Genomic DNA, 13,234 nt, shown 5'->3' on the forward strand with positions numbered 1-13,234 from the left:
GACATTTGAGTGAAATTGGGATGTAGCATAAAATCATGCCGTGCAGATCCAAAACATGCTTTTTATGTGCCGTTTGACCCTTAGTAAATCTGTAGGTTTCTAAAGTGCACATAAAATCGTAAAGATGTTACAGATTTGCAAAATTGCACTTTAATAAATTCCTTTCTTTGTCTTAATATCATGTTTTAACTGTTTTATGAAAAATGGGATGCCGGACAAAGTTTGTTGGGATATTAGAATAGTGATGTGATATTAAGTTAGTATTTTAAAGTCACTGAATTTTCTTAAGCAAATCAATAAAAAAATAAATGGATTTTTACTAGTGTAATGATCTTACATGATTTATATGATTCTATATTTAAATAGGTTACAAAGGTTTATCTGGGATTCTCACTAGAAGAATGGTATGTACGGTCAGAGTTACATGTGTTTCTATATATATTTGTGTCTGTTGTCAAGTTGCATAGTTTTTATTTGTCTAGTAAAATTACTCCCCTTTACATTTATAAGAGGTACAGTATAGCTCTCCAAAAGTATTGTTTTATATTTATAAATATAATATATCTAAGATATAGTGGTCACATCGCAAGACGTTTTCAGTTCTGCGTGGACAGCATACTGCAGTAGACGTTGGTATACACGCCTGGTTTATTCCAGGAGAGAACACCTTGTTTACAACAATGGTCTATAGTCACTATACAATATAGTCAGTCTGGGCCTTATGGAAATGTGGATAGGCCTTGCGGATTTCTGCAAACTGCTCTTGCACTATTGAAAGCGGCCGGTGACCAAATACTGATCAGTGTCATGAGTGTGTATGCTGAATGCTGTGCTCCTTCATAGTTCAATGACTATTTCTGATGAATCTTGTGTATACAACAATGGACAAAAGGTAGTAAACAGGCTGTTGTAACCGTACGGGCAAGTGACCACAGATACGTCCTACCCAGAATCAGTCCTTCTGTCTGGACAATGTTAGTATTAAATAATAGATTTGTATTTAACATAAACAGGCAATTAAAACCAGATGCAAATACAAAAGTACTGATTACAATAAATTCAATAATAAGCTGAATAGATTGCAGCAGTCATACTATTATTAGTAATAGTATCAGTGGGAGGGATTCATACTCAATCAGAAGTGGCCGCAGACATAATCATTATCATCAGTATATATATTCCACCAGACGTTGAACAACTGCAAGTATTCAGCATGCTGACAGGCTTGTATGCATCTTTCTTGTGATCATCATGGGATGCATATGCGCAAACACTTCCTTACCATTCTTTGCCCATGTTTACACACCAGATCCAACTTTCTTTCCACCTCTCTAAGTGCAAGGAGCTGTAAGCATAGAATGCGGGTCAGTCGCCATAATGAAGAATACTTAAGGACAGTAGAAAAATGTGCAGTTTGTGTGAAGAAAAACAAATTGTGTTTATATCCATAACAAGCCCCATTTTCTGTATAACAGAATTAGAATGAAAAATAACAGCAATTTGAAGAAAATATATTTTTTAACAGCTATAATTTATGTTTTTGGATTCACCGATACTATTGATAAGACTTAATTCATAATTAAATTGAAGCAATCTCCAACCTGCAAGAAAAGTCATACTGTAGAAGACCCTTTCTCCTGATATATTTTGTGAGGCTTGAATGACAGACCATACTTGTACAGTGTAATGTTTGCACTCGGGCAGCTCCTTACTTGTAGTAGGTCATTTTGCAGCATGCTGATGTTGACTTCCTTAACACAATCTGATCAATATAAGGGATACTGGGCCTAATTCAAGGTTGATTGCAAAACAACATTTTCCTCTAATGGGCAAAACCATATGCAGTGCAGGTGGGGCAGATGTAACATGTGCAGAGAGAGTTAGATTTGGGTGGGATGTGTTCAAACTGAAATCTAAATTTCACTGTAAAAATAAAGAAGCCAGTATTTACCCCGCACAGAAACAAAATAACCCACCCAAATCTATCTATCTCTGTACATGTTATATCTGCCACACCTGCAGTGGACATGGTTTTGCCCATTAGATGGAAATTAGTTTTTTTAAATCAACCTTGAATTAGGCCCATAGTACAGAGGAGCCAACCATTCTGCAGGAGATGTGGCACTAAGTAATGCCACTTAGGGCTTAATGTGCTGACTCATGATCAAAAGAGAGCAGACCTGGGGGTGAGGGGGATGTAAAAGGGTGTGAGAATCAGAAAGTGGGAGATTTTGTGAGAGTTCTTCTGTTTTTTTATAAGAGCCAATCATTTACTTGGCAAAACCAGATTGATTTTGCCATGTAAATGATTGCCACTTAAAAAACAGGAGTACTCTCACAAAATCTCTCACTTTTTGATTCTCACATCCTATTACATTCCCCCGGGGGCTCCAGAGGGGTGGACTGGAATTGCTGGGCTTTTCTCAGATTTTACTATAGAGCCAGGTGATACTATATTCTGCTCCTGGCCATACGTATAAACTAAGGTTCCACCCAAATTCCCTGGGCCCAATAATGAAATGCTGTTTCTACCTATCTAGTAGTGGCTGTGTGGTTGTTTAGTCAGACTTATACTCTTGCTGTTCTTCATCTACCCCCCATCTGTGCTTGTTTATTTCCTATTCTGTTTGATGCATTCTGTCTTTGGCATGTCTGACTCAACAGCTGGTGGATAATTAATCAGCTTTACGCACCTGGTCGCTGCCAGGAAGTTGCCATAAGTTCTGCGTCACGTCCACTAAAGTCAAGTCCATAGCAGTACAGATGGTAAGGGGCCACTTTGAGAGCACAGTTACCCTACCTGTAATCAGATTGCTTTCTATACCAGCTCATCAGTGTCCCTAAATCGTAAAATGAAGAAGTGCCATAATTTTCCCCTGTGTATTATACACTGTGTACTAGATTTGTATGTTTGTGTTTATGTATGCTCATAGTTGACCACAACAGTACAGTATGTCATACAATATATATTAACGCTAAATTTATGCATACTTTAGATGTATATATCTGGCTATATACAATCATTTCAACAGTCCAACTTTCCACCTCAAAAAACGGTACGTGATCAACAGTCGTGCACAATTTGCAAACCAATAACACTTCCTGGCATTCTTTTTATTGCTCTTGAATGGCAGATTCTGCTACAAGCACCAGTCCAGTCGCCTCTCCACTGTGGCGATTCACGACTCCTGCTGGTTACAAACAGACCAGGGAGACCGTTTTGTAAACTTATGTTGTTAATATGTTTAGAGATTACATTCCCTGTTATTTTACATAGATAACAAACTAACTTGCTTTATTTACATCACAACTTTATATAACTAGTTCATCAACTGATCTGAGATTCAGCATGGCTCTTTGTGATCAAGAAAAAGTTTTCCGTCAAAAGCGAAAACATACAGTCATTAATGGAATAAAGAAACTGTTGGGGCCAGAAGATAGCAAAGATTTGTATTCCACTTCAAGAGATGTAAGTTGTTTTGTCAAAAGGTTAATCACTTAAATACTCATATATATACTATGCTTTTTTTTAGTACAGTTATTATATGTATTGGATATTGGGGGTAATTCTGAGTTAATCGCAGCAGCAAGTTTGTTAGCAATTGGTCAAAACCATGTGTACTGCAGGGGGGGGGGCAGATATAACATACTGCAGAGAGAGTTAGATTTGGGTGGGTTATTTTGTTTCTGTGCAGGGTAAATACTGGCTGCTTTATATTTACACTGCAATTTAGATTTCAGTTTGAATATACCCCACCCAAATCTGACTCTCTCTGCACATGTCATATCTGCTCCTCCTACAGTGCACATGGTTTTGCCCAACTGCTAACACAATTTCTGCTGCGATCAACTCAGAATTAGGCCCATTGGGGGTCATTCCGAGTTGTTCGCTCGGTAAAAATCTTCGCATCGCAGCGATTTTCCGCTTAATGCGCATGCGCAATGTTCGCACTGCGACTGCGCCAAGTAAATTTGCTATGCAGTTAGGAATTTTACTCACGGCTTTTTCATCGTTCTGGCGATCGTAATCTGATTGACAGGAAATGGGTGTTACTGGGCGGAAACAGGCCGTTTTATGGGCGTGTGGGAAAAAACGCTACCGTTTCCGGAAAAAACGCAGGAGTGGCCGGAGAAACGGAGGAGTGTCTGGGCGAACGCTGGGTGTGTTTGTGACGTCAAACCAGGAACAACAAGCACTGAACTGATCGCAGATGCCGAGTAAGTCTGAAGCTACTCAGAAACTGCTACGAGGTGTGTAATCGCAATATTGCGAATACATCGTTCGCAATTTTAAGATGCTAAGATTCACTCCCAGTAGGCGGCGGCTTAGCGTGAGCAAATCTGCTAAAATCCGCTTGCGAGCGAACAACTCGGAATGACCCCCATTGTACAGAAGTGGACAAATTTGTTAGTATACTTCCATGAAAATAGAAAAACCCATATTTCTCTGAATAAAAAAATGAAACTGACAAAAGTGATTTGCACCCATCATTGTTTATTCTATATTTAATACAAATCAGACTTTGCATTTCATTTTTAATGCAACAAAATATTATAGATAATAAAACAAGTGAAAATTACATGGACAAAAATTATGGGACCTTTAAACTAATATTTTATTGTACAATCTTTAGAGATAATCACTGCACCAAGTGATTTTTGTAGCGCTCAATGAGACTTTTACACCTTTTAATAGGTAGTTTGGTCCTCTCTTCCGCAGCAAATTGCTCCAGGTTTGATTGGTGCCTTTTCCAAACTGCATGTTTTAGCTCCTTCCATAGATATTTGTTTGGCTTCAGATCAGTGCTCACAGAATCCCACTTCAGAAGAATCCAATATTTTGTTCTTATCCATTCATGGGTGCTTTTAGCTACTGAATGTGTTTTGAGTCATTATCCTGTTGGAGGACCAAGAGAGAGCTTTATGTTTCACTCCAGAATGCCTTGATAGTCTTGACATTTCATTGTGCCCTGCACAGATTCAAGGCGCCCCATGCCAGAAGCAGCAAAGCAGCCCCAACACATAACAATCTACTCCATGTTTCCTAGTAGGTATGGTGTTCCTTTCTTTGAAAGCTTAATTTGTTTTTCCTGTGAACATAAAGCTGATGTGATTGGCCAAAATACCTCGGTCTGCCTTTTTTATGTTATTTTTTTCAAAAGTGAATTCCTCCTAGGCCTTCTTCCATGGAGCCCACTCTTACTCAAAAAATGTTGGATGGTGCAATCAGACACTGACATACTTTGACCTTGGAGTTTCGCTTGTATCTCTTGGGAAGTTTCCCTTGGATATTTTTTCTACCATTTCTCACTTTCCTTCTGTTTAATCTTGGGTCAGTTTTCCTCTTGTGGCTGTGTCCAGGGTGCTTGACTACAGTCCCATTGACTATAAACTTCTTAATATTTGCAACTTTAGCCATAGCAACATCAAGCTGCTTGAATATGATCTTATAGCTTTTACCTTTAACATTCTTGTCTATAATTTTCTTTCTGATTTCCAAAGACCATTGTCTAATATGCTTTCTCTGATCTGTTATCAGTATGATGTTCACTATAATACCAAACAGCAAGGTGACTACTTTTCTCCATTTAAACAGGTTGTATAACTGAATAGAAGATTAAAGACATGTGTGATGCTAATTCAAGCAAATAGTTTGAGATATCACTATAATCCAATTACTATATTTTTTAAATTGTACCAACACATCTGTTCAGGCCATTTGAGAATATCTTTGGAGAATAAGCAATACATGACCTCTTTGTCACAGTTTGTTTACTTTATTCTTAGATATAGCACAGACATGCAGGTATACGGTACATAATAATATAGCTTTTCGTCACTTTTATGTGGAATAAACCATTGTTTCAATGAGCTGTTAGGTTACCAACAATTTGTCCACATCTACATACCTTTGGGTATACAGAATGTAGCTACAGTATTTGCGCACGGCAACTGAGAGGGGTGGGGTGGGTACTAACTACCCTGGCTCAGGCCTGATGGACGGGCCCAGGTCCGCTGCATTCCCCCCGCACCTCCCCTCTTAATGGGCACCAGCAGCATGACCTCTCATATTGCTGAGTCTCTGCCTGTTGCTGTGCAGGTAGGGGTGAGCAATCACACTGATCGTGCTCCTCCCTAAAATTGACCCTGGCTGAGGGTCTCAAGGTGTCCCCCTGCTCGGCTCTACAAAGACTTTTCCCCCCTCCTATTTTTCCCTAAGGGTGTGTGGCCATGCCCCAAACATTTTGCCCGTGCCCGGTAGACCTCCCGACAACACTATATGTAAGTAGCAATGGCAGTACAACATGCATTAATTGCTCAGAGCTTGAAACTATAGAATAGTCACCTGGTTCTATTAGAATTATTTCAGAAAACATACTATACTTTAGATGTAAAAAGAATGTATCTATTTGCAAATTAATTGAAGTTTCCTGAAACTTCTTACTGCTGAGAATTTGTATACAGGTTGAGTCTCCCTTATCCAAAATGCTTGGGACCAGAGGTATTTTGGATATGGGATTTTTCCGTATTTTAGAATAATTGCATACCATAATGAGATATCATGGTGATGGGACCTAAGTCTAAGCACAGAATGTATTTATGTTTCATATACACCTTATACACACAGCCTGAAGGTCATTTTAGCCAATATTTTTTATAACTTTGTGCATTAAACAAAGTGTGTGTATATTCACACAATTCATTTATGTTTCATATACACCATATACACACAGCCTGAAGGTCATTTAATACAATATTTTTAATAACTTTGTGTATTAAACAAAGTTTGTGTACATTGAGCCATCAGAAAACAAAGGTTTCACTATCTCACTCTCACTCAAAAAATTCAGTATTTCGGAATATTCCGTATTTCGGAATATTTGGATATGGGATACTCAACCTGTATTTAAATATTTGTTAAGGGTAAGGAACATTGCCTATTCTATTTCACTAATGTACTTTCACCTTGGAGTTTAGCTTGTAACTCTTTGGAAGTTTTCCTTGGCTCTTTTTCTATCATTCTCACTAGCCTTCTGTTTAATCAGAATTGATTTTCCTCTTGCTGCAGTGTCCAGAGAGGTTGGCTACAATCCCGCAGACTATTAACTTCTTAACATTTACAACCTGAGTCATAGCAACAACAAGCTGCTTGGAGATGGTTTTGTAGCTTTTACCTTCAACATGTTTGTCTATAATCTTATTTCTGATCTCCTAAGACAACTATCTTTCTGTGGTCCATATTCAGCGTGATGCACACTATTGCATCAAACAGCAGGGTGACTACTTTCCCCATTTAAATAGACAGAATGACTGAATAGAAGACATGTGTGATCTTAACTCAAGAAACCAATTCGGCACTAGTCTCCAATTACTATATTTTCTGAGGGGTACCAACAAATCTGTCCAGACCATTTTAGGATATCATTGGAGAAAAAATAATATTTTTTCTCTTTTTCAGTTTCTTTATTTTTTCCTTTGATATACGTAGCAAAGCCATGCAGGTATATGTAAGAAAATAGCTTTTAATGTCATTACTTTTTAAGGTGGAATGAAGCATTGTTTCAGTGAGCTGTACGGTTATCAGCAAATTTCTTTCTCGAAACTACTTACTGCTGACCATTTGTATATTTAAAAATGTGTTAACTATTTATTGAGTATAAGGATTATTGCCTATTCTATTTTAATAAGGAAAACCCAAGCGAATGCCTGGTGATTTGGAGTGCATAATTGGGCACATTCTAAAGAAAACGATTGATGAAATATCATGATACAGTTTTATATTGTTATTTATTTTTACAGTTTTCATGTATTACCAGGTTCCAGTAATTGCAGTTCTTGGCTCAGGAGGAGGATTTCGTGCCATGGTTGCGTTCTCTGGAGTGATGAAGGCTTTGTTTGAATCAGGAGTTCTAGACTGCATCACATATATTGCTGGTTTGTCTGGCTCTACATGGTAATTATTATTGTGTTATGTTTATTAATATATAAATCAATATATTTTGCTTGTACTAGTATGTAGACATCTTTGTACATGTTGAGCAGCTCGCCACGCTGCAGGCTCGGTGGCGACCTGCACGCCACGGGTTCTATTCCCACTCTATGGGTGTTGTGGACACCCACGAGTGGAAATAGTCCGTTGGTTGGCATGCCGACCATCGGGATAGTGAGCCGTCAGGATTGTGGAGGAGGTCATGTGACTGTCGGTCAGCTGACCGGCGGTCACATGTATACCACATGTATACCACCTATTTTTTTAATAGGAAAAAAGCCCATTTAAGTTGAATCTTTTCTTGTTATTTATGATAAATACATTGGAAGAATATTGTACTGCTTGTATGTAACCATTTTGTGTGAGCATGCTTAATCACTTGCCTAGCATGGTCGCATGAGTTTCGACCACACCAGCAAGGGCCTTATCTGATCTGGTCGCACAGGATGAGACCAGTCAGATAAACAGTGTTTGCAGCTGCAGGGAAGAGAAACTTCCCTCTGCTGCTGCTCTCAAAGGGACAAGAAAGTCCCTCTGCCTCCCTGCACTCTCCCTCAGTGTTTACCGTGTTGTCGATCACGGCTAATCTGTCAAGTCGGCAGGACCCCCCATCCAGCGCCTGCAGAAAATAGCAGCCGCTGGGGAAGTGTAAATTAGCTTTCCACCACCCCCCTGTGTACCTGGTGGCCGTCCAGGCTATTAAAATAAAAGTCATGATGGTTTTGATGTTCCGATGGTGCCAACCAATGTTCCAATGTTTGAAAAAAAAATATTTTTTTACAAATATAAAAAATAAATATTTTGTTATTTTAACTAAAATCATTTTGGATAAGTTAAAATACATGTTCTTCAACTAATTAACTCATAAAAAATCCAACAATTTCTGAACGGATTTTGGGAAAAAATTTGTCAGTTAAGTTGGTAAAGAACAAGATTTTCTTATACTACTCCTATTTCAGTTACATGCAAGTTGTCCTGCAAAACACATCAAAGCATGCTTGCCAACTCTCACTGAGTGGCCAGGAAACTCCTAGAAATTAATTTGGAAGAATAGGGGGACACTTTAAAAACAAACTTTTCCCCTTAACTCCACCAACACCGATGTGGATGAGGTGGTAGCAGAGGTAAATAATAAAAATAAAATAACCAACTGTTCAATCGAAATTATTTATTTATTTCTATTCTTCTGCTGCTGCTGACATGAGGATACTCAGCCCTCAGACAAGTAAAAAAGAAAAATGTTTTTGTCACAGCGCAGGAGAATAATAATAATAATATATATATATATATATATATATATATATATATATAGACGTCTAATTCAAACAGCAGCGGCACTCGTGGGATTTAAAGTAAAAAATCAACGTGTATTTCACATCAAGATAGCCGACGTTTCGGGGCACACACGCCCCTTTGTCAAGGTGAGTAACATACAAACAACACACAAGTGCATACCTTTATACTGTGAAGAAGCCCGCCAGTGCAACCTGTTCGGATCAGCGCCACGGACCTCCGTCACGCTGCTGGTCCTTCTTCTATGACGTCACCCGCCAAGCGCCGCCTGGTCGTCTTGGCAACCGCGACGCTGGCCGGCCCCGTCATTCAGATGGTGTAGATTCCACTCTCCCCGAGTACTGAAATCACCCCGTGAATCTCCTATAACAACAGAGACCCTCCACCTTAACTACACAAGACAGATGCTGGCTAACATTACGATGTTAGCATTGGTGACTTTTTTGTGGATTAAGTTGGAGATAGGACCTGGCTGCTGGTTACCCCTCCGGGCACCTCTAGATACATAGTGTAAGGGTGGTGGAACTTCCAACATGGACATAACACGTTAGTGTACCTCCTAGAGATCCCCTCACTTATGTATCGGTCTCAATGGACCCCCTGAATTCCAATCTATCAGAAAAAATGTGTGAGGCAAAATAACGTGAATGGAGCAAGTGTAAACTCCACACTTATGTCCAACATGAAAAGAAATGTGTAATGTTACTGTTAAGTGAACTGTCCTGGCTTCCTGACCAAGCTACAAAGCACTGGTCGGGTGCCAGATGGTGGTGATCAATATTAGCGCCCTTTAGTGGACACTCGATGTGTCTGTCCCATCACCTCGGATGATATACTTCATCCTGAAAATCTATCTAAAAGCTTATATTAAAAAAAAACCACAGTGCTGAATAATATACATGTTAGCATGGAAAAAGGGGGGGGGGGGGTTTAGAATGATCTGAAGGCCAAACTAATCTTCGATATACAGAAGGACCTAACAACCTTGATAAAACTAAGCCGGGGGTCACGTAACTATGAAAAGTGTCTTATCCACACTATGGGACCTCTGACCTGGCTGGTACTCCGTACTACCCACCATCTAATGTACTATCCAAGTCCCAGGTCCAACCTTCTCCACACTCTTAGAGAATCACCATGATCCCACTCGGGATGGATATACTATAAAAGCATCTATGCGAGTCTATTGAAGGAATTGTTCATTTACAATTATGTTATCTTATTAAAGTCTACAAAAAGACATTCCATGAAAACTTCTCATTTAATCCTCGGGGGTTAATGGTGTCCAATTCATATATCCACCTGGATTCCACCTGCAGCAATTTACGGTCTCTGTCTCCTCCTCTGATAGTTTTAGGTACATGATCAATGATTTGTTGTTTCAGATCATTCAATGTGTGTCCAGCCTGTACGAAATGTCTGGCTACCGGTTGATCTGATTGCTTTCCTAATAAGGCCTGCTTGATGGAAGACCTATGTAGGGCCATTCTTTCCCTCAGAGTGCGGATGGATTTCCCCACATAATGGAGTCCACATGGGCACGAAATCAGATATATTATATGTGTCGAAGTGCATGTCAATATATGACGTATTTGATAGATTTTGTCCTTATGTGGGTTTTTAAAGGATGAGCCTACAATCATACTGGTACAAGTTGTACATTTAATGCACTTATAACACCCCGGTTGTTTACTCATAAAGGAAGCAGGAGTTTTAACTATCATATCCTCGAACCCTGTGATATCCGCATGTACTATAACATCCTTTATGTTACGGCCTCTAGAGTAGCACATCATTGGGCGTTTACCCTTGAGTCCCTGTAGTGCACTGTCCGTTGATACAATGGGCCACAACGCCCTGGTTGCCCTTTGAATGACCGGGCTGGCGATGTTAAATTTGTTTACAAATGGAATAATTTGTTTATCGTCCTTTATAGATGGTTTCAACAAGGTCTCTCTTGGGATCGCCATGATTTCTGCCTTCTGAAGCTTTAATTTTTGTAAATCATAACCTCTGGCCATAAATTTGGTGATCATATTGTCCAATTCTTGATCCAGAGTGGAACGATCGCTTATAATTCTTGAGGCTCTGATCATCTGCGATCGGGGAAGTCCTTCTTTCAAGGGTTTGGGGTGATGGCTGTTGGCTCGGAGTAGCACATTTTTGTCCGTGGGTTTAGAATAGAGGCTGGTACTGATTTTTCCATCCGACAGTGATACTTGAACATCTAAATAATTCAGAGAGGTATCACTGACTTGATAAGTGTACTTGATGGGCGAGGTTTTGGCATTGGTTCTTTCCATCAACTGTATGAAGGTGTCCTTCCCTCCTGTCCACAACAGGAATAAATCGTCAATGTACCTGGTGAACAACACTATATGTTGTGCGACGGAAACGTCGCTAAAAAACACTGCCTCCTCCTCCTGGAACATGAACACGTTCGCAAATGATGGGGAGACATTGCTCCCCATCGCACACCCAGTCTTTTGGCGGAAAAAGTGCCCATTAAACAGAAAAAAGTTCTTCTTCAATGTCATGGATAATAGTTCCATAAACACATCTAAGTCCACCGCCTCCATTTTCTCTCTCACCAGGAAACTTCTCATCGCTTGTAACCCAGCTTCGTGTGGTATGCTGGTATAAAGACTGTTAACGTCTATTACACAGATTAAGGTATTCATAGGTACCGTACCTAGTGAGATGAGCCGTTCCAAGAAGCTGGTCGTGTCTTTGATGAAGCGGTCCTGTTTCACTATTAAAGGTTGTAAAATTTCATCCAAAAAGATGGAAACAGGCTGGAAAATGGATTCCCTTGCCGCAATAATGGGCCTTCCCGGTGGCGAAATGGCATTTTTGTGTATTTTGGGAACAGTAAAAAATATGGGGACCAGTGGGTGTTCTTGTTTTAAAGCTTCACACAGTTTTTTAGATAATTTGCCTTCTGTGTATGCTTGATCCAAGATGGAAAACAGTTCTTGCTGATATTCCCTAGAAGGATCTTGGACCAAAACCTCATAGGTCTCCTCATTTGCTAACTGGGAGTTTATTTCTTTAATGTAATCCCTGAGGTTTAGCACCACCAGTCCTCCCCCCTTATCCGCTGGACGGAAAACTACATCCCGGTAGGAGCCCAGTTGTCTCAGAGCCGCTTGTTCAGACCTGGATAGATTTTGTCGCACTATGGATGTAGCGGATGTATATTTCACAACAGACATGTCTAAGAGTCTGGTAAAAGACTGGATTGCTGAATTGGTTGAAGGTGGATCAAAGGTGGACCTGTGTCGTTTATTTATGAATTTTTGATGTGGTGCAGGTGCCTGAGTGACTCCATCTTCTGTATTTGAAGAATGAAAAAACTCTTGAAGCCGCAACTTGCGGGAAAATCGGTGTAACTCTATTTGCCAATTCAAAGGATTAAACGGGGTGGTTGGAACGAAAGAAAGTCCCTTTTCTAAAACTGCCATCTCAATTGGTGAGAAGACCCTTTCCGATAGATTAAACACTAGGGATTCTTGTTGCTTGACCGTCCTCTTGATCCTCGAGCACTGGCCGCCCCTGCGGGTGGGCGTCCTCTTCGTCCTTTTTCTTTTGTGGTTTCCAGAGGTGTCCCTAGAGGGACATTAGTGGTAGATGGAAGGTCATCTGAGTCGTGGAAGACACTTTCACTATCACTGTTAGAAGTAGCCACCTGGCTGCGTTGTGTCTCCCTTCTTTTTCTCCAACTGTGCTTGCTTCTGGCATTGTGGGGTCTGTTGGCATTACCCTCACCTCCCATCAACCATCTATATACTCTGTTGGAGTCATAGTCCTCCTTTACTGTCTCAAATTTTCCCCGTTTAAACTTGATTAAATCCTTTCTGTAATTCTCACACTGTTTCTGAAGCTTAACAACCCATTCCTGACTGGATTCGGCGTGCAGCAAATTTTTGTTCTCATTTTCCAATTTAGAGA

At 39.9% G+C, this 13,234-nt stretch overlaps 1 protein-coding gene across 3 annotated transcripts in view; it reads left to right on the plus strand.

Moving 5' to 3' along the window:
- Positions 1–13,234, plus strand: part of PLA2G4A (phospholipase A2 group IVA) — a 772,031-nt gene that overhangs the window by 391,225 nt on the left and 367,572 nt on the right. For all 3 annotated transcript variants that reach the window (XM_063940241.1, XM_063940242.1, XM_063940243.1), the window contains 3 exons: positions 367–404; positions 3,325–3,469; positions 7,818–7,954. In XM_063940241.1, coding sequence (XP_063796311.1) covers positions 367–404; positions 3,325–3,469; positions 7,818–7,954 — 320 coding nt within the window. The remainder of the gene's footprint in view (positions 1–366; positions 405–3,324; positions 3,470–7,817; positions 7,955–13,234) is intronic.

This window comes from Pseudophryne corroboree, chromosome 9 (assembly GCF_028390025.1).
Source record: "Pseudophryne corroboree isolate aPseCor3 chromosome 9, aPseCor3.hap2, whole genome shotgun sequence".
Taxonomy (NCBI): domain Eukaryota; kingdom Metazoa; phylum Chordata; class Amphibia; order Anura; family Myobatrachidae; genus Pseudophryne; species Pseudophryne corroboree.